Here is a 21879-nt window from a genome sequence, read left to right on the forward strand (position 1 = left end):
TTTGAGCTTGCACTCTCTGGGTTGCTGATTCATGATCAGGATCACTCAGCTATTTGGGTAATTTCATGTACAGGATCCAGGATAATCTCGTCTGATGGGTTGAGGAGAAAGCTGTGCAGATGTCAGTTCTACTCTGACCAGTTACTGTTGAGTATCAATTGCCTATCAAATTGGCCACTGTGGAAAATTTCTAATTTAGCAAAACAAGTCAGCAATGAAGGGGGTTATTGATCTCCAGCTGTCATCATGGTTTTGTTGTTAAAATGATAATGTGAAACCCAAGAATGTGCAAATGCTTTTGGATTGCTGAGTATTTTTGTGATTAGGGAGTGCTGGTAGATATTGTATGTATGAGTACATTGAGTTGCGTGTGTAAGGATATTTCAGTGTAGGTATTTTCTAAGCTCCTTGTTCACATGTGTCATTGCACATGAACCCAGGGCTCCTGGCTCTAAGGTAGGGAAACTCTTGCACCACAAGAGACCTCTGGAAGTTTCTAACCATCATGATGTACAACTAGCTAGCACTCGAGACACTTAGAGCTGGCACAGGAAAAATGGTCCTTTGCTGAACCAATCAAGACATATCCCTCTGATCACAGTTTTCACCAGAAGCCCCCGCCCCACCTTTTCCTGGGTCGCCACCATTAGTCCGCGTTTCCTGGGTCGCCACCATTAGTCCGCGTTTCCTGGGTCGCCACCATTAGTCCGCGTTTCCTGGGTCGCCACCATTAGTCCGCGTTTCCTGGGTCGCCACCATTAGTCCGCGTTTCCTGGGTCGCCACCATTAGTCCGCGTTTCCTGGGTCGCCACCATTAGTCCTCGTTTCCTGGGTCGCCACCATTAGTCCGCGTTTCCTGGGTCGCCACCATTAGTCCGCGTTTCCTGGGTCGCCACCATTAGTCCGCGTTTCCTGGGTCGCCACCTTTAGTCCTCGTTTCCTGGGTCGCCACCATTAGTCTGCGTTTCCTGGGTCGCCACCATTAGTCTGCGTTTCCTGGGTCGCCACCATTAGTCTGCGTTTCCTGGGTCGCCACCATTAGTCTGCGTTTCCTGGGTCGCCACCATTAGTCTGCGTTTCCTGGGTCGCCACCATTAGTCTGCGTTTCCTGGGTCGCCACCATTAGTCTGCGTTTCCTGGGTCGCCACCATTAGTCTGCGTTTCCTGGGTCGCCACCATTAGTCTGCGTTTCCTGGGTCGCCACCATTAGTCTGCGTTTCCTGGGTCGCCACCATTAGTCTGCGTTTCCTGGGTCGCCACCATTAGTCTGCGTTTCCTGGGTCGCCACCATTAGTCTGCGTTTCCTGGGTCGCCACCATTAGTCTGCGTTTCCTGGGTCGCCACCATTAGTCTGCGTTTCCTGGGTCGCCACCATTAGTCTGCGTTTCCTGGGTCGCCACCATTAGTCTGCGTTTCCTGGGTCGCCACCATTAGTCTGCGTTTCCTGGGTCGCCACCATTAGTCTGCGTTTCCTGGGTCGCCACCATTAGTCTGCGTTTCCTGGGTCGCCACCATTAGTCTGCGTTTCCTGGGTCGCCACCATTAGTCTGCGTTTCCTGGGTCGCCACCATTAGTCTGCGTTTCCTGGGTCGCCACCATTAGTCTGCGTTTCCTGGGTCGCCACCATTAGTCTGCGTTTCCTGGGTCGCCACCATTAGTCTGCGTTTCCTGGGTCGCCACCATTAGTCTGCGTTTCCTGGGTCGCCACCATTAGTCTGCGTTTCCTGGGTCGCCACCATTAGTCTGCGTTTCCTGGGTCGCCACCATTAGTCTGCGTTTCCTGGGTCGCCACCATTAGTCTGCGTTTCCTGGGTCGCCACCATTAGTCTGCGTTTCCTGGGTCGCCACCATTAGTCTGCGTTTCCTGGGTCGCCACCATTAGTCTGCGTTTCCTGGGTCGCCACCATTAGTCTGCGTTTCCTGGGTCGCCACCATTAGTCTGCGTTTCCTGGGTCGCCACCATTAGTCTGCGTTTCCTGGGTCGCCACCATTAGTCTGCGTTTCCTGGGTCGCCACCATTAGTCTGCGTTTCCTGGGTCGCCACCATTAGTCTGCGTTTCCTGGGTCGCCACCATTAGTCTGCGTTTCCTGGGTCGCCACCATTAGTCTGCGTTTCCTGGGTCGCCACCATTAGTCTGCGTTTCCTGGGTCGCCACCATTAGTCTGCGTTTCCTGGGTCGCCACCATTAGTCTGCGTTTCCTGGGTCGCCACCATTAGTCTGCGTTTCCTGGGTCGCCACCATTAGTCTGCGTTTCCTGGGTCGCCACCATTAGTCTGCGTTTCCTGGGTCGCCACCATTAGTCTGCGTTTCCTGGGTCGCCACCATTAGTCTGCGTTTCCTGGGTCGCCACCATTAGTCTGCGTTTCCTGGGTCGCCACCATTAGTCTGCGTTTCCTGGGTCGCCACCATTAGTCTGCGTTTCCTGGGTCGCCACCATTAGTCTGCGTTTCCTGGGTCGCCACCATTAGTCTGCGTTTCCTGGGTCGCCACCATTAGTCTGCGTTTCCTGGGTCGCCACCATTAGTCTGCGTTTCCTGGGTCGCCACCATTAGTCTGCGTTTCCTGGGTCGCCACCATTAGTCTGCGTTTCCTGGGTCGCCACCATTAGTCTGCGTTTCCTGGGTCGCCACCATTAGTCTGCGTTTCCTGGGTCGCCACCATTAGTCTGCGTTTCCTGGGTCGCCACCATTAGTCTGCGTTTCCTGGGTCGCCACCATTAGTCTGCGTTTCCTGGGTCGCCACCATTAGTCTGCGTTTCCTGGGTCGCCACCATTAGTCTGCGTTTCCTGGGTCGCCACCATTAGTCTGCGTTTCCTGGGTCGCCACCATTAGTCTGCGTTTCCTGGGTCGCCACCATTAGTCTGCGTTTCCTGGGTCGCCACCATTAGTCTGCGTTTCCTGGGTCGCCACCATTAGTCTGCGTTTCCTGGGTCGCCACCATTAGTCTGCGTTTCCTGGGTCGCCACCATTAGTCTGCGTTTCCTGGGTCGCCACCATTAGTCTGCGTTTCCTGGGTCGCCACCATTAGTCTGCGTTTCCTGGGTCGCCACCATTAGTCTGCGTTTCCTGGGTCGCCACCATTAGTCTGCGTTTCCTGGGTCGCCACCATTAGTCTGCGTTTCCTGGGTCGCCACCATTAGTCTGCGTTTCCTGGGTCGCCACCATTAGTCTGCGTTTCCTGGGTCGCCACCATTAGTCTGCGTTTCCTGGGTCGCCACCATTAGTCTGCGTTTCCTGGGTCGCCACCATTAGTCTGCGTTTCCTGGGTCGCCACCATTAGTCTGCGTTTCCTGGGTCGCCACCATTAGTCTGCGTTTCCTGGGTCGCCACCATTAGTCTGCGTTTCCTGGGTCGCCACCATTAGTCTGCGTTTCCTGGGTCGCCACCATTAGTCTGCGTTTCCTGGGTCGCCACCATTAGTCTGCGTTTCCTGGGTCGCCACCATTAGTCTGCGTTTCCTGGGTCGCCACCATTAGTCTGCGTTTCCTGGGTCGCCACCATTAGTCTGCGTTTCCTGGGTCGCCACCATTAGTCTGCGTTTCCTGGGTCGCCACCATTAGTCTGCGTTTCCTGGGTCGCCACCATTAGTCTGCGTTTCCTGGGTCGCCACCATTAGTCTGCGTTTCCTGGGTCGCCACCATTAGTCTGCGTTTCCTGGGTCGCCACCATTAGTCTGCGTTTCCTGGGTCGCCACCATTAGTCTGCGTTTCCTGGGTCGCCACCATTAGTCTGCGTTTCCTGGGTCGCCACCATTAGTCTGCGTTTCCTGGGTCGCCACCATTAGTCTGCGTTTCCTGGGTCGCCACCATTAGTCTGCGTTTCCTGGGTCGCCACCATTAGTCTGCGTTTCCTGGGTCGCCACCATTAGTCTGCGTTTCCTGGGTCGCCACCATTAGTCTGCGTTTCCTGGGTCGCCACCATTAGTCTGCGTTTCCTGGGTCGCCACCATTAGTCTGCGTTTCCTGGGTCGCCACCATTAGTCTGCGTTTCCTGGGTCGCCACCATTAGTCTGCGTTTCCTGGGTCGCCACCATTAGTCTGCGTTTCCTGGGTCGCCACCATTAGTCTGCGTTTCCTGGGTCGCCACCATTAGTCTGCGTTTCCTGGGTCGCCACCATTAGTCTGCGTTTCCTGGGTCGCCACCATTAGTCTGCGTTTCCTGGGTCGCCACCATTAGTCTGCGTTTCCTGGGTCGCCACCATTAGTCTGCGTTTCCTGGGTCGCCACCATTAGTCTGCGTTTCCTGGGTCGCCACCATTAGTCTGCGTTTCCTGGGTCGCCACCATTAGTCTGCGTTTCCTGGGTCGCCACCATTAGTCTGCGTTTCCTGGGTCGCCACCATTAGTCTGCGTTTCCTGGGTCGCCACCATTAGTCTGCGTTTCCTGGGTCGCCACCATTAGTCTGCGTTTCCTGGGTCGCCACCATTAGTCTGCGTTTCCTGGGTCGCCACCATTAGTCTGCGTTTCCTGGGTCGCCACCATTAGTCTGCGTTTCCTGGGTCGCCACCATTAGTCTGCGTTTCCTGGGTCGCCACCATTAGTCTGCGTTTCCTGGGTCGCCACCATTAGTCTGCGTTTCCTGGGTCGCCACCATTAGTCTGCGTTTCCTGGGTCGCCACCATTAGTCTGCGTTTCCTGGGTCGCCACCATTAGTCTGCGTTTCCTGGGTCGCCACCATTAGTCTGCGTTTCCTGGGTCGCCACCATTAGTCCGCGTTTCCTGGGTCGCCACCATTAGTCCGCGTTTCCTGGGTCGCCACCATTAGTCCGCGTTTCCTGGGTCGCCACCATTAGTCCGCGTTTCCTGGGTCGCCACCATTAGTCCGCGTTTCCTTTTAAGTCTCACCTTTTGGTAAGACTCCAACTTTCTTCTCATTTACAGTCTGACTCATGACCTCATTTGAACATTTTTGCAAAGATCAATTCATTCCTGTTAACTTACATATACTTTTTTTTCTAAAAGATACCGATGTATAACTGCAGAGATGCATGTCTGATCTATTCTGCTTCCATTGGGAGTAGTGTAACATTTCTGCACACTGATGGTAGTACCAAAATAACCCAAACAATGCAGTTGAGAAAAACATATGGCAGTCTTTTAAGATGAACTGTGTTTTATTGCTCATGCCTCCGAAGTCTCACACGTTTAGACTTGCTTGTTAGACTGGAGAGTGTCATAGAAGATAGTACAGCACTTCACAGGAATAGGCCCTTCAGCCCACCATGTCTGTGCCAACCACGATACCATTCTAAATTAACCCAATCTGACTGCACAAGGTCTGTATCCCTCTATTTCATGTTTGTTCAAGTGCCTATCTAAATGACCCTTAAACTTTGCGAACATATCTGCTTCTGTCATCTCCCCTGGCAGCATGTTCCATTATCTGCCACCCTGTTTGTAAAAAAAAACATTTCCTTTATACTCTTCTCCCTCTCCCCTTTCTCATTTTAAACCCATGTGTGTAGTATTTGAGAGCATTGTAGAATTATTCCATTCACATTGGAACTAATGCATTGAAACTTACTAGAAATGTCTTTATATTACCTCTGGATCTCAACCTCCTGCAGTGCCTCCTTTTAATTCTAAGTTGGGCATGTTCATATTATTTTCTAGAAATCTCATTTCAGTTGTTAGGGCTTCTTACTTGGGTAGTTTTTAAGCAACCTCATAATTGTGACAGATCCAAACTGTCAGCCCAGGTACAGTTTCTAGGAAGGACTCCATTATTGGGTCTTCCTGTTGGGTTAATTTCAATCCATAAACATCATCTGCTATGGCCCTGGGTTGATCTGTTTTGTAAATGACAGCAGAAGTGTTTAAAGGTTTAACCTTTCTTTAAATGAGATCACCTCGCATGTGGATTCATATCTCATTGACTCGTGTGCGCCTGATGTGTTTGCATTGCTAAGGGTGAGGATGTAGGACGTATTACGGACTAATAAGCAATTTTCTAGGCCTAACTATTTGTTCACTTTATTCTTAAAGGTGCAAAGTTGGTTCACAATTTACTGTGTCACAGAAGTGCCCTTCGTATGTAAGCTGTGAGAAATGTAACACAGACATCAGCGTAGCGTTCCAGCCCAGTGTAGTTCATGAGCACTCAGACATAATGGGATACCTGGACCTGTGTGGATGTGTCCCTGTAGAGTTAGTGATACAGGACAGTCGGTTTGCTGTGGGCTGTCTAAAATGCTCCAAGGAGGGACCGCTGCAGGTCAGTGGATAAAATTTGGATTCTCTTAAAGCAGCATGTGTCCTCTCTCTATAAATCATTTATTTATGCTGTGCAGGAGAGCAATAGAGGTGTGCGGTGCAAAGTTATGTGTTAATGTTGTAGTGACCGGAGATTTGAGTCCTATCAGAATTGCCCAGTCTGCCAATTAACTATAAGGTTGTTTCCTCATTCAGACTGTAACTTAAATCCGGAATGTTCGCATTTGAATGAAAAGTTTGCAAACGAATTGGGAGCAGGAGTAAGCAGCTCAGCTCCTTGAGCCTGCTCTGCTGTTTAATAAGATCCTGGCTGTTCTGATGACTCGATATTCTCTCTTACCCTTTATACCTTTCACCTTCTTGCTTAATAAGAATCTATCTACCTCTGCCTTAGAAATGTTCAAGGACTCTTTCTCAAAAAAGCAATGGAAGCAGAGTGCCAAAGATTGTCCATCCTCTATGGGAGGGGTCAGAAACAAATAATCTAATCTCTGTCTTAAATGCATGATGTCTTACTTTGAAATAGTGACCCCCTAGTTCTAAATATTCCAACAAGATGAAGCACTCTCTCCACATCCATCCTGTTCAGGACCCTTCAGGATCTTATATGTTTTAACTAAGTTGCTTCTTCTAAACTCCAGCGGATGTTAGCCTATCCAATCTTATAAAATTACCTGCCTATTCTAGGTTGCATCCCCAGTATCAGCCTGTATTGCTATTGATTGACCTGCTACTCGTTTCCGGTTAATTCTGTGGTTCATTCATGTTTCTGGCATTTGCCAATTTATTTTTGTCCCCAAGATTGTATTACACCTGCAAGCTCCTCCTAATATGAAACAATGGAGGCAAATTGCTGATGTGCATCAAGGCTAAAGTCAGTGGCTTAAGGACGAGCTAAATACTAGTTAAGGGAAAACTCCTCATTCACGCATGCCTTTCCCATCATCAACCAGTCTTGGTATTCTGCTGAACTGTGAGGGAATTGATTACAGGTCTATTGGTTTGAAACACACAAAAACAGAAATACTAGAGAAAGTCAAATGGTCACTGGACTGAGAACATTAACTCTATTTCTTGTTCCACAGATGTTGCCAGACCTGCTGTGTTTCTCCAACAGTTTCTTTCTTTGTGTGCTTCTGATCTCCAGCATCCGCAGCTCTTTGTTTTACTAATAGGAGGTTTGTCTAATCTGCTTCCTGTAGGTGGAAGCTGTAGAATGGGTTGTACTAAACAAACAGATTAAATAGGATACAAACTCTTTGAAACTCTTGTTTGACAATAGCTGTGCTGGCTGAACTGTGTTAGTTTCTAACCTTGAAATATTTAAAAAATATATTGGCCTCCTTGCTTTCATAACCTCATTTACTCCCTATCCCTGTAATCTCCTGTAGCTTAAAACCTTCCCAGAACACTCTTCCTCCAATTCTCACCTCTTGCACTTCCTTGATTTCCATTGCTCCACTGTTAAGGGCCCTGTCTTTAGAATCTCTGGCTTTTCCTTCTCCTCAATTCTGTGTCGTTCTACCTTGCTCTCTTCTTTTAGTTTGCTTCTTAAAATGTGCCTCGCTAACTTAGCTTTTGTTCACCAGTCCTAAAATCTCCTTGTAAGACTTGTGTTAATTTTTATTTAATAACCCTGTGGGGCCTTTGACTAATAGACTGTGTATATAAATGCAAGATATTGTAAATGTAGGCTCACACCAGTTTTCAGACGCCTGTTTTTCCTTCAGACGATCACTGCTGATAAGTTGACCAGTAGAAGACAATATCTTTCAGATGCAGTGCATTCCTGCTGGGTTAGAACTGTGCTTAAAACTAGTGGTTTACTAAAAACAGAAAACTTGTTCACCTAGGCATCTAAAGCCAAACATAATCATACCATGAGCAATAACTAGCCTATATATATATTTAGGCAGCCACTTTTAGCTGTCCCCAATTGGAGCCCTGCTTATGTATCTGATCTGTTTTACACAGGATGTTGTCCTTCACATTGTGGACTAACGACCAAAAAGATTCCAAAACAATTATTAAGAACACATCTTACTCACTCTGCTAAAGTTGAACTGAGTTTTTAATTGATTTGAAAAGCCTGACAATTGAGAGATGAATAGTGTTAATATTCCTACAAATTGCTTGGTTCACTATTTTTTAACTGCTCAAATCATTTCAAAGGTCTGAAAGTTTGCACTGTAAAATTAAGGATTGTTTTTAAACCGCTGCTTTGCCGAATAAAAGATTTGAGAATTCCTTAGAAAGAGACTTCAACTTCCACTCCACAAGTTCGTTAACTATGCCTGACTGCGCAAGTCTTATTGTTTCTCTCTGATTATCTAGGGCCTCTCTTACGGCAGATACAAGGAGTTAAACTGCTTGCAATGTCATGCAAAACTCAGTGTTATGGTGGAAGCTGCACAGTTTTACCAGATCCATCCAGATATACAGGATGAAACTGGTGAGTTCAAAAATGATGAAACTGTCTTTGTTAGGCAGGCAACCGTGGGGTCAGGGGTCCAAGGAGACTTGATGTGAGATAACATTGATTCAGTGTATAGGTGTAGAGATCTGTACTGAATATTCAGGACGGAAATGGTCATTTCACACGAGTCCATGACAACACTTGTGTCCAATTGGAACCTCGTTAACTTCCCCCACTCTCCTCAACTCCTTATCTTTACTCATTTGTCAGTGAAGCCCTCTTTTCCATACTCCTTCATATGTATTTATAACTCTTGTCCCCATCCTTACCCCCACCCTTTGTAGTAATGAATTCCATATTCTCACTGCTGTCTCAGTAAGGAAGTTTCTTCCATTTTCTCGTTTAGATTTCTTGATGTTAACCTTAAATTAGCATCCTCTAGTTATGACCTTCATCCCAAGTAGAATCGTTCTTTTTGCGTCCAGTCTACTAAACACTTCATAATGTTAAAGATCTCAACCTTCACCTCTCAGGAGAAACGAGAGCTGACCTTCCCTGATGGGTAATCTGTGCAGTTCTGTTTATAACCTAAAGGAAGATTAAGTTAAGTTTAACCACAAGGAGCTCCTCTGCTTAAAGTTTAATTCAGGAATAGACTGTTATCTGATATACTAAAGATGCATCAACCTAATAAGAAATGGACAGAGCTTGCTGTTTACCAGGGTCTGGAGAGGTTCAGATTTGGCCTCTGAGAGGGCAATAAATTCTAGGTCTGAATCTCCCTTGCTCTGCTTTCATAGTCTGTAATTCTGAGTATCTGTCACTTCAAGAATGTGCAGTAATCGGTTTTCTGCTCTAATCTATCACTGAAGATGCTAATAATGCAGTTCATCGGCGTCGGAAGAGACAGTCCCCCGGACCTGTTCTTCAGTACGGGAAGCCCCTGCCTGAGTTTGGTACCTGTGTGCACTACAAGAAGAGTTTCCGCTGGCTAAGGTAAGGGTGCATTGCCAGTCACAAAACTGAGCCTCACAAGATATTTCAGGAGGGGTGGGGTGGGTGCAAAAATGTGGATTGTGTTCATTTGAATCTGTTCCTGAGGAATGCGAAGGGGAATGCTATCACCTGCAAGCTCCCCTCCAAGCCCCATGCCATCCTGATTTGGGAATATTTGCCAGTTTCTCCTGTTGCTGGATCAAAGTCATGGATCTTCCTCCCTAATAGCACTGTGGGAGGGTCCTTCCCACTGTTTCAAGGACAGTTGGGGATGGGCAGTAATTACTGTCCCAGCCAGTGACAGTCATGACCTGTGAAAGAATATGTTAACCTCAATCGAAGGCTATTGCATTATCCAGGGCATCGCCCGTAAGGAAGGAAATATTGGCCTTGGAAAGAATGCAGGACAGATTCACTAGAATAATATTGGATCTAAAAGGGTTCAATTACAGCCTTGCACTATCTTGATTCCCTTGAATATAGACAATTAAGGGAGCTCTAAGTGTACCCTTGATCATAATTAAATGATCTGATAGAAATTACTTCCTGTGACGGTGCAGCTAATCTGCTCGGAGTTAGTAAAATCTGGAACCCATTCCCACACCCTCTCTCTAAAATATCTGTTGGGGCTGAGGATAAATGCAAATTTCAGACCAAAACTAAGTCAACTATAGTTTAGCAGTGGGATTAATGATTATGAAGCCAAAGAAGTTGAGGAATTATGATACAGATTAATTATAATCTAATTGAATGTGTGGTGGAACAGACCAAGGGGACTGATGACCTACTTCTGAGTCTTGAATACTTTGCTTCAGTGTTCACGAGTGAAAGGGACTTTGTCTTATGTAAGGATGGCCTGAAACAGGATGATATGCTCAAACAGGGTTAAGGAGGAGGATGGGCTGGTAACTTTGAAAAACATGAGAATAGATAAGTCCCCTGGGCCAGACGTGATATACCCAAGGTTACTTTGGGACGTGAGGGAAGAGATTACCGCATCTTTAGCGATGATCTTTGCGTCATCACTGTCTACTGGAGTAGTCTCAAATAATTGGAGGGTGGCAAATGTTATTTCCTTGTTCAATGTTATGTCTCACAAGCCTTATTGAATTCTTTGAGGATGTGACATAACGCATTGATGAAGGTAGACCAGTCAATGTGGTGATTATGAATATCAACAAGGTGTTTGATAAGGTTCCCCGTAGTAGGAGGCTCATTCAGAAAGTAAGGAGGCATGGGATACAGGGAAATTTGGCTGTCTGGATACAGAATTAATTGGCCCATAGAAGACAGAGGGTCGTAGTCACAGATGAGGTGCCGGAAGACTGGAGCTTGGCTAATGTGGTGCTACTGTTTAAGAAAGGTGGTAAGGACAAGCCAGGGAATTATACACCAGTGAGCCTGACCTCTGTGGTGGGCAATTTGTTGGAGGGAATTCTGAGGGACAGGATGTACATGTATTTGGAAAGGCAAGGACTGACGAGAGATAGTCAACATGGCTTTGTGCATGGGAAATCATGTCTCACAAACTTGATTGTGTTTTTTGAAGAAGTAACAAAGAGGATTGATGAGGGCGAGTGGTAGATGTGATCTATGTGGACTTCAGTAAGGCGTTCGACAAGGTTCCCCATGGGAGATTGATTAGCAAGGTTAAATCTCATGGAATACAGGGAGAACTAGCCATTTGGATACAGAACTGGCTCAAAGGTAGAAGACAGAGGGTGGTGGTGGAGGGTTGTTTTTGAAACTGGAGGCCTGTGACCAGTGGAGTGCCACAAGGATCAGTGCTCAGTCCACTACTTTTCATCATTTATATAAATGATATGGATGTGAGCATAAGAGGTATAGTTAGTAGGTTTGCAGATGACACCAAAATTGGAGATGTAGTGGACAGCGAAGAAGGTTACCTCAGAGTACAATGGGATCTGGACCAGATGGACCAATGGGCTGAGGAGTGGCAGATGGAGTTTAATTCAGATAAATGTGAGGTATGCATTTGGGAAAGCAAATCTTAGCAGGACTTGTATACTTAATGGTAAGGTCCTAGGGAGTGCTACTGAACTAAGGTACCTTGAAGTGCAGGTTCATAGCTCCTTAAAAGTGGAGTCGCAGGTAGATAGGATAGTGAAGGAGGTGTTTGGTATGCTTTCCTTTCATTAGTCAAAGTATTGAGTACAGGAGTTGGGAGGTCATGTTGCGGCTGTACAGGATATTGGTTAGGCTACTGTTGGAATATTGCGTGCAATTCTGGTCTCCTTCCTATTGGAAAGATGTTGTGAAACTTGAAAGGGTTCAGAAAAGATTTACAAGGATGTTGCCAGGGTTGGAGCTATAGAGAGAGGCTGAACAGGCAGGGGCTGTTTTCCCTGGAGCATCGGAGGCTGAGGGGTGACCTTGTAGAGGTCTATAGAATCATGAGGGGCATTGATAGGATAAATAGACAAAGTCAAGGGGGGCATAGGGAGGGCATAGGTTTAGGGTGAGAGAGGAAAGATATAAAAGAGACCGAAAGGGCAACTTTTTCATGCAGGGGGTGATATGTGTATGGAATGAGCTGGGTATATGAATAGGAAGGGTTTGGAGGGATATCGGCCGGGTGCTGGCAGGTGGGACTAGATTGGGTTGGGATATCTGGTTGGCATGGACAGGTTGGACCGAAGGGTCTGTTTCCATGCTGTGTATCTCTATGACTCTAGTAGATGGAAAGTGTTCAGCCTTGAGTTCAGTGACCAGTAATGTTCCACAGGGACCTCTGCTCTTTGTGATTTTCATAAATGATTTGGATGAGATTGAGGAAGTGGAAGAGTGGGTTGGTAAGTTTGCTGATGATGCGAAGGTTGGTGGGGTGATGGATAGTGTTGGAGGGCTGTTGTAGATTGCAATGGGACATTGACAGGATGCAGAGCTGGGCTGAGAAGTGGCAGATGGTGTTGAATCTGGAGAAGTGTAGAGTGATTAATTTTGGGAAGTGGAATTTGAAAGCTGAATACAGGGTTAAAGGCGGGATTCTTGGCAGTATAGAGGAACAGAGGGATCTTGGGTTCCATGTCAACAGATCCTTCTAAGTTGCCACCCAAGTTGATAGAGTTGTTAAGAAGGTGCATGGTGTGTTGGCTTTCATTAGCAGGGGGATTGAGTTTAAGAGTCGCAAGGTTATGCTGCAGCTCTATAGAGCCCTGGTCAGATCACCCTTGGAATATTGTGTTCAAGTCTAATCGCCTCATTATAGAAGGATGTGGAAGCTTGAGAGAGGGTGCAGAGGAGATTTACCAGGGTGCTGTCTGGACTGGAGGGTGTGTCTTATGAAGAAAGGTTGAGGGAGCGAGGGCTTTTCTCATTGGAGTGAAGAAGGATGAGAGGTGACTTGATAGAGATGTACAAGGTGATGTGAGGCATAGATAAAGACTTTTTTCCAGGATGGAAATGGCTATCAGGAGGGGGCATAATTTTAAGGTGATTGGAGAAAGGTTTAGGGGAGATGTCAGAGGTCGGTTCTTTACACAGAGGGTGGTGGGTACATGAAATGCACTGCCTGCGGTGGTGGTAGGGTCAGATAAATTAGGGACATTTAAGCGACTCTTGGATAGGCACTTGGATGATAGTAAAATGTAGGGTATGTAGGTTAGCTTGATCTTGGAGTAGGATAAAAGTATGGCACAACATCAAGGGCCAAAGGGCCTGTACTGTTCTTTGTTCTGTGAAAGACCTACTACTGCTAATGCACCTTGGGAGGGTTTAAACTAATTCAGCAGGGGCGTGGGAACCTAAATATAGCTCCAGTGTACAGGAGGTTGAGGGTAGTGAGGTCAGAAATAAGGTTTCAAGATAGCAGAATTGTACCGATAGGCAGAAAGTTGGTTTGAAGTGTGTCTGCTTCAATGCCAGGAGCACCTAGAATAAGGTAGGTGAACTTGCGGCACGGGCTGGTACTTGGGACTTTGATGTTGTGGCCATTTTGGAGACATGGGGAGAGCAGGGACAGGAATGGTTGTTGCAGGTTCCGGGGTTTAGATGGTGGTAAAAGGAGGGGAGGTGTGGCATTGTTGGTCAAGGACAATTTTATGGTGGCAGAAAGGACTTTAATAAGGACTTGTCTACTGAGGTCAACCTTTTCGGAGTTTTCTATAGACCTCCAAAAACTTCTAGAGATGTAAAGGAAAGGATATCAAAGATGATTCTGGATAGGAGCGAATGTAGCAGGGTCGTTGTTATAGGGGCCTTTAACTTTCCAAGCATTGACTGGAAACGCTATAGTTGGGTACTATAGATGGGTCATTTTATTTTGTCCATTGTGTGCAGGAGGGTTTCGTGACACAGTATGTGGACAAACCAACAAGAGGCAAGGCCACATTGGATTTGGTATTGGGTAATGAACCCGGTCAGGTGTTAGATTTGGAGCTCATTGAGCACTTTGGTGATAGTGACCACAATTCGGTTATGTTTACTTTACTGATGGAAAGACTTGGGTATATACCACAGGGCAAGAGTTATAGCTGGGGGAAAGGCACTTATGAGTCGATTAAACAAGATTTAGGATGGGAGAGTAAGCTGCAGGGGATAGGCACAATGAAATGTGGAATTTGTTTAAGGAACAGCTACTGTGTGTGTCCTTTTATAAATGTGTACCTGTGAGACAAGTGGGCGAGCAAGGGAACCTTGGTTTACTAAAGAAGTTGAATCTCTTGTCAAGAGGAAGAAGGAGGCTTATGTTCGGATGAGACGTGAAGGCTCAGTTAGAGATACAAGTTAGTCAGGAAAGACCTAAAGAGAGAGCTAAGAGGAGCCAGGAGGGGACATGAGAAGACTTTGGCAGGTAGGATCAAGGAAAACCCTAAAGCTTTCTATTGGTATATCAGGAATGAAAGAATGACTAGAGTAAGGTTAGGGCCAGTCAAGGACAGTAGTGAGATGTTATGTGTGGAGTCCAATGAGATAGGAGAGGTGCTAAATAAATATTTTTCGTCAGTATTCACACACGAGAAAGACAACGTTGTTGAGGAGAATACTGAGATCCAGCTATTAGACTAGACGGGATTGAGGTTCATAAGGAGAGGAGGTGTTAGCAATTCTGGAAAGTGTGAAAATAGATAAATCCCCAGGCCTGATGGGATTTTTCCTAGATTTCTCTGGGAAGCCAGGGAGGACATTGCAGAATCTTTGGCTTTGATCTTTATGTTGTCATTGTCAACAGGAATAGTCCCAGAAGACTGGAGGATAGCAAATGTTGTTCCCTTGTTCAAGAAGGGGAGTAGAGTTAACCCTAGGAATTATAGACCAGTGAGCCTTACTTCAGTTGTGGTTAAAGTGTTGGAAAGGATTATAAGAGAGAGGATTTATAATTGTCCAGAGAGGAATAATTCGATTAGGAATAGTCAGCACAGTTTTGTGAAGGGTAGATCGTGCCTCACAAACCTTACTGACTTCTTTGAGAAGGTGACCAAACAGGTGGATGAGGGTAAAGTGGTTGATGTGGTGTATATGGATTTCAGTCAGGCATTTGATAAGGTTCCCCTCAGTAGGCTATTGCACAAAATACAGAGGCTGATTTAGCAGTTTGGATCAGACATTGGCTAGCTGAAAAAAGGCAGAGGGTGGTGGTTGATGGGAAGTGTTCATCCTGGAGTTCAATTACTAGTGGTGCACCGCAAGGATCTGTTTTGGGGTCGCTGCTGTTTGTCATGTTTATAAATGACCTGAATGAGCACATAGAAGGATGGGTTAGTAAATTTGCGGATGACACTAAGGTCGTTGGAGTTGTGGATAGTGCGGAAGGATGCTGCAGGTTACAGAGGGACATAGATAAGCTGCAGTGCTGGGCTGAGAGGTGGCAAATGGAGTTTAATGTGGAAAAGTGTGAAGTGATTCACTTTGGAAGGAGTAACAGGAATACAGAGTCCTGGGCTAATAGTAAGATTCTTGGTGGTGTAGATAAACAGAGAGATATCAGTGTCCATGTGCACAATCCCTGAAAGTTGACATCCAGATTGGTAAAGTTGTTAAGAATGCATATAGTGTATTAACTTTTACTGGTAGAGGGATTGCGTTTTGGAGCCGTGAGGTTATGTTGCAGCTGTACAAAACTCTGGTGTGGCCGCACTTGGTGTATTGCATACAGTTCTGGTCACTGCATTATAGGAAGGATGTGGAAGTATTGGAAAGGATGCAGAAGAGATTTACTAGGAGGGAAGGTTGCCTGGTGCGGAAGCCCTCCTCTCATTTATCTCTCAACCCTTCAGACACTCTGCCTGTATTCCTGATGAAGGGCTTTTGCCCGAAACGTTGATTTTCCTGTTTCCTGAACTGGAAACTGCTGTGCTTTTCCAGCACCACACTATTCCGGAATCTGGTTTCCAGCATCTGCAGTCATTGTTTTTACCTGGTGCGGAGGGAAGGTCTGATGAGGAAAGGCTGAGGGATTTGAGGCCGTTTCGTTAGGGAGGTGGTTAAGAGGCGACTTAATGAGACATATAAGATAATCAAGAGGGTTAGATAGGGTGGACAGTTGGAGTCTTTTTCCTCTGATGGTGATGGTTAGCATGAGGGGACATAACTTTAAATTGAGGGGGTGATAGATATAGGACAGATGTCCGAGGTAGGTTCTTTACTCAGTAGTAATGGTGTGGAATGCACTGCCTGCAACAGTAGTGGACTCGCCAACTTTAAATGCATTTAAATGGTCATTGGTTGATAATGAATAGTGTAGGTTAGATGGGCTTCAGATTGATTTCACAGGTCGGTGCAACATCGAGGGCCAAAGGGCCTGTACTGCGCTGGAATGTGCTATGTTCTACTGTTGTAACTTTTAGATTTCAGTAAATCTATTGTCAGTAATTCAGTAAATCCAATAATCGGCAATTACAGAGAAATGACCACTGGCCGTGGTTTTATTGTTCTCTTTGGACTTGTTTCGGACTTCCTTTTCTTTCACAGGATGTAGGCTCCACTGGCAGGTCAGCACTTATCACCCGTCCCTAAATATTTTGCAGAAGTGATGTGCTGCTATAGTCCGTGTGGTGTAGGTGCTTTTATGAAGGAATTTTCACCAGTGGCGGTGAAGAAACGACCATGTTGTTCTAATTCAGGATTGTGTATGGCTCTGAGGGGAGCTTGCTCGAAGCTCACCTTTCGTGAGAGAACTTGGGGATGGGTCATTCCCTGAACAAATTTAAGAAACTCCAACCTGCCATTCTATTTTCTTCTGCCTATGAGTCATCTCATTCCTTGATAATGTTACCACGTGGCCCATAAGCATTTTTTATAATCGCTTCTTGCGTGACCCTTTCATCTAATTCTTTTTGAAAATTCAAATGCACAGGATTTCCCCATGATTTACTCTCCCACTTAGCAGATTTGTCAATTATGATATGCTGTGTTGAGTGAACCATGCCATGATTGTCAAGTTGCCTGATTCTACATGTCTCATAATAGATGCTGGATTTTCCAGCGCTGCTGACATGGTGCCAACTGGCCTATCATTCTCTATTTTGTGTCTCTTTCATTATTTGCTCTTCAGTGACATTATCTGAAAGCATAATATTTGTTTCCACTTGTATATGAACAGCACCCAGCTCTCTCTCACTGTCACTCACTCTCTTTCAAATAGTTCATTCTTGCTGAATTGTTTGATCATCCAGTACAGAATATCAGTCGGTAAGTTCCTCCAATTAAATGTTAAGACGAGCAGAGCCAGAGCTCTCATTCACTGCCATGAGCCCTGTTCCCTAGTTACTGACTCCATCGATCTCCATAGCAACTGTTTGAGATTGACCCAGACTGTTTGACAAGCTTTTGTGGTGTTCTTGACTGTGAAATTAATTTTCAGCCCCACACTTGTGTTATCTCTAAGACTGCCCACTTCTCCATCCTTGACATTGCCTGACACCATCCCTGTCATTTAAACTTGTGAATTAGGAGCAGGAATAGGCTAAATTGGTCCCTCGAGGCAGTTTTGTCATTTAAGTAAGATAATTTCTGACTGAAAACTTTACATTCCTGCCTAACCTTGGTAACCTTTCACCCCTTGCTTATCCAACATTGCCTTAAGAATGTTCGGAAAGCTGTTTTTCGGGAAAAGAGTTCCATAGACTCTCAGCCCTCTAAGAGAAAATGTTTTCCTCGTTGCTTTAAATGGCTAATCCCTAATTTTTAAAGTGACTGTGTGTTCGATTTGAATAGAGACTGTGTTCAAGAGTCTCCCACGAGATTAAATTCCTCTCCCCCTTGTCAGGGCCCCCTCAAGATTTTATATATTTCAAATCAAGCTTTTGCTATAAACTCCAGGCCTTGCCTGGGAAACCTTGACTCATAAGACAGGCTGCCTATTCCAGGTATTAGTCTAGTAAACTTTTCTCTGAATGCCTTTTCAGGCATTTGGAGTACTTGAGACGTAGTCTGACCAGCGCCTGTATAACTGATGCATAAACGTCTACTTTTGTACTTGATTTCCCTTGCAATAAACAATGCTATTCTACCATTCTATTAGCTTTCCTAATTAGATGCACCATCTGTATACTAACCCTTTTTTTTTAGGACACCCAAATCCCTCTGCATCTCAAAGCTGTATAATCTCAGCATTCAGATAATTTTCAATTTTTCTGCCAAAATTGACAGTTTCACATTTTTCCACATTATTCCTCGTTTTCCAGATCTGTGCCTATTGTTTTGAACTGACTCTATGTCCACTTCTCACTTCCTTTCCTTCCTATCTTTGTGTCATCGGCAAATTTAGGAACCGTACATTTTACTTCTTCATTGACATCATTCATGTAAATTATAAAAACGTTGAGTTGCCCGAACTGATCCCTGTAGTGTAAAATGTGTTCATCTGAAACCAGAAAATAATCGAGTGAATCCTTCTTTCTGTTTCTTGTTATCCAGTCGATCTCCTATCCAGACTAGTATGTTACCTGCTCCACCGGGAATTTCCCATATCTTTCGATGTGGCACCTTATCAAATGCCTTTTGGAAATCTAAGCTTTAATCTGCAGTTTGCAAGGGAGAGGGTACAATCGGAAGTGACAATATTTCAGTTGAACAAAGGGAACTATGGGGCTATGAGGGAGGACCTGGCCAAAGTTCAATGGTGCAATACCTTAGCAGGGATGACCGTGGAACAACAATGGCAGGTATTTCTGGGTGTAATGCAGAAGATGCAGGATCAGTTCATTCCAAAAAGGAGGAAAGATCCTAAGGGGAGGCAGGGGTGGCCGTGGCTGACGAGGGAAGTTAAGGACCATATAAAAACAAAAGGGAAAAAGTATAACATAGCAAAGATGAGTGGGAAATCGGAGGACTGGGAAGTTTTTAAAGAACAACAGAAGATAACTAAAAAGGAAATACGCAAAGAAAAAACTAAGGTATGAAGGTAAACTGGCCAAAAATATAAAGGATAGTAAAGGCTTTTTTTAGGTATGTGAAAAGAAAAAAAATGGTTAAGACTAAAATTGGGCCCTTGAAGACAGAAACGGGTAAATTGATAATGGGGAACAAAGAAATGGCAGAAGAGTTGAATTGGTACTTTAGATCTGTCTTCACTGGGGAAGACACAAACAATCTCCCAGATGTAATAGTGGCTGAAGGACCTGAACTGAAGGGAATTTATATTAGGCAGGAAATGGTGTTGGAGAGACTGTTAGGTCTGAAGGTTGATAAGTCCCCGGGGCCTGATGGCCTACATCCCAGGGTACTGAAGGAGGTGGCTCAAGAAATTGTGGATGCGTTGGTGATCATTTTCCAGAGTTCGATAGATTCAGGATCAGTTCCTGCGGATTGGAGGTTGGCTAATGTTGTCCCACTTTTTAAGAAAGGACGGAGAGAGAAAACAGAAAATTATAGACCAGTTAGTCTGAACTCAGTGGTGGAAAAAATGCTGGAGTCAATTATAAAGGATGAAATTACAACACATCTGGATAGCAGTAACAGGATAGGTCAGAGTCAGCATGGATTTATGAAGGGGAAATCATGTTTGACTAATCTTCTGGAATTTTTTGAGGATGTAACTCTGAAGATGGACAAGAGAGATCCAGTGGATGTAGTGTACCTGGACTTTCAGAAAGCCTTTGATAAAGTCCCACATAGGTTAGTGAGGTTAGTGAGCAAAATTAGGGCACATGGTATTAGGGGCAAAATACTGACATGGACTGAAAATTGGTTGGCTGACAGGAAGCAAAGAGTAGTGATAAACGGCTCCCTTTCAGAATGGTAGGTGTGCCGCAGGGATCAGTGCTGGGATCGCAGCTTTTTACAATGTACATTAATGATATAGATTAAGGTATTAAAAGTAATATTAGCAAATTTGCTGATGACACAAAGCTGGGTGGCAGGGTGAAATGTGAGGAGGATGTTAGGAGAATACAGGGTGACCTGGACAGGTTAGGTGAGTGGTCAGATGCATGGCAGATGCAGTTTAATGTGGATAAATGTGTGGTTATCCACTTTGGTGGCAAGAACAGGAAGGCAGATTACTACCTCAATGGAGTCAAGTTAGGTAAAGGGGCAGTACAGAGAGATCTGGGTGTTCTTGTACATCAGTCAATGAAAGCAAGCATGCAGGTACAGCAGGTAGTGAAGAAGGCTAATAGCATGCTGGCCTTCATAACAAGAGGAATTGAGGATAGAAGTACAGAGGTTCTTCTGCAACTGTACAGGGCCCTGGTGAGACCGCACCTGGAATATTGTGTGCAGTTTTGTTCTCCAAATTTGAGGAAAGACATTCTGGCTATTGAGGGAGTGCAGCGTAGGTTCACAAGGTCAATTCCTGGAATGGCGGAACTATCTTACGCTGAAAGACTGGAGCGACTGGGCTTGTATACCCTTGAGTTTAGAAGGCTGAGAGGGGATCTGATTGAGACTTATAAGATTATTAAAGGATTGGATACTGTGGAGGCAGGAAGCATGTTTCCGCTGGTGAGTGAGTCCCGAACCAGAGGACACAGTTTAAAAGTAAGGGGTAGGCCATTTAGAACAGAGTTGAGAAACTTCTTCACCCAGAGAGTTGTGGCTTTGTGGAATGCTCTTCCCCAGAGGGCAGTGGAGGCCAAGTCTCTGGATACTTTGAAGAAAGAGTTGGATAGAGCTCTTAAGGATAATGGAATCAAGGGTTATGGGGATAAGGCAGGAACAGGATACTGATTGAGGATGATCAGCCATGGTCATAATGAATGGTGGTGCTGGCTTGAAGGGCTGAATGGCCTACTCCTGCACCTGTTGTCTATTGTCATGCTTTTGGATTAGTCAAACCAAGAGGTAGCAAGTGCTCCTGCCGAGTCTTCTCCATCTTACCCTCTCTAAATGTGAGGATGTTCAAATCTCTGCAGCACTTGCACTAAGTTCTATTCAGCCTTGCCACCCGAGCCTGCTGACCCAAACTGATTCCTAGACAAGAAAAGAGCTGTCTGTGGGCTGGCCGCTCCCATTTCTGATCTCCCTGCGCCTCACACTTTTGGAGATGTCTGCGCTCTTCGAATTCTTGAGCGTTCTAGATTTTAATCTTCATCATTGATGGTCATGTCTTCAGTTGCTCGGGTGTTGAGCTCTGTAGTTGCCTCTTTTTAACTCACTCCTCTTTTGGGATGCTTCTTAAACCTCCCTCCTTTCACCAAGCTTCTGACCACCTGCCCTAACATCATCTTATAACATTCTTCTTATGGAGTATGTCGGAATGTTTCCCAATATTAAAGGGACTGCAGCGTAACAAGTTTTGTTTCTTGCACCGCAGGATTGCATTTGCTACTTTCCAGTCCCTGGGGATCATTCTAAAGTCTTCAAGATCAAGGTCCAGTGTTTTGTTTTCCTCCATTTCCTATAAAACTCTCGTTTTAATGTCCATGTCTGGGAAATTCGTTGTTTTGATCATAGAGTCACCGAGATGTACAGCACGGAAACAGACCCTTCGGTCCAACTTGTGCTTGCTGACCAGATAATCCCAACCTAATCTAGTCCCGTTTGGCATCACTTGGCCTATTCTTGTTTAATAGTGACTGTGCTGATTTCAAAATGTTACTATCACGCCTCACTTTCTGGCTGTTGCTCACCCTTCGAGACTCTCAGCTTGTTGATGCCACCCTCGCGGGAAGAAGGTAGTGCCAGGTCGGAGGGTATTTCCTCAGTGGTCTGACAAAGACATGAAACCAATAATTCACTTTCCTGCACATCCAATGTATTGATTCCCATTGTAATACGCCCAGGTGATTGGAATGGGTAGTTTGCTCCTTGTGAGATTATTTTCAATTCAGCCCAAACTCTTGGTTATAAA

The 21879-nt window shown here is 45.4% G+C and overlaps 1 protein-coding gene across 3 annotated transcripts in view; it reads left to right on the plus strand.

The window, feature by feature from the left end:
* The window catches only part of LOC140458496 (uncharacterized), a 49228-nt gene that overhangs the window by 19446 nt on the left and 7903 nt on the right, over positions 1–21879 (plus strand). For all 3 annotated transcript variants that reach the window (XM_072553175.1, XM_072553174.1, XM_072553176.1), the window contains exons 7-9: positions 5987–6215; positions 8549–8666; positions 9503–9626. In XM_072553175.1, the coding sequence (XP_072409276.1) occupies positions 5987–6215; positions 8549–8666; positions 9503–9626 (471 nt within the window). The remainder of the gene's footprint in view (positions 1–5986; positions 6216–8548; positions 8667–9502; positions 9627–21879) is intronic.

The sequence above is a fragment of the Chiloscyllium punctatum genome, chromosome 33, assembly GCF_047496795.1.
Source record: "Chiloscyllium punctatum isolate Juve2018m chromosome 33, sChiPun1.3, whole genome shotgun sequence".
NCBI lineage: Eukaryota > Metazoa > Chordata > Chondrichthyes > Orectolobiformes > Hemiscylliidae > Chiloscyllium > Chiloscyllium punctatum.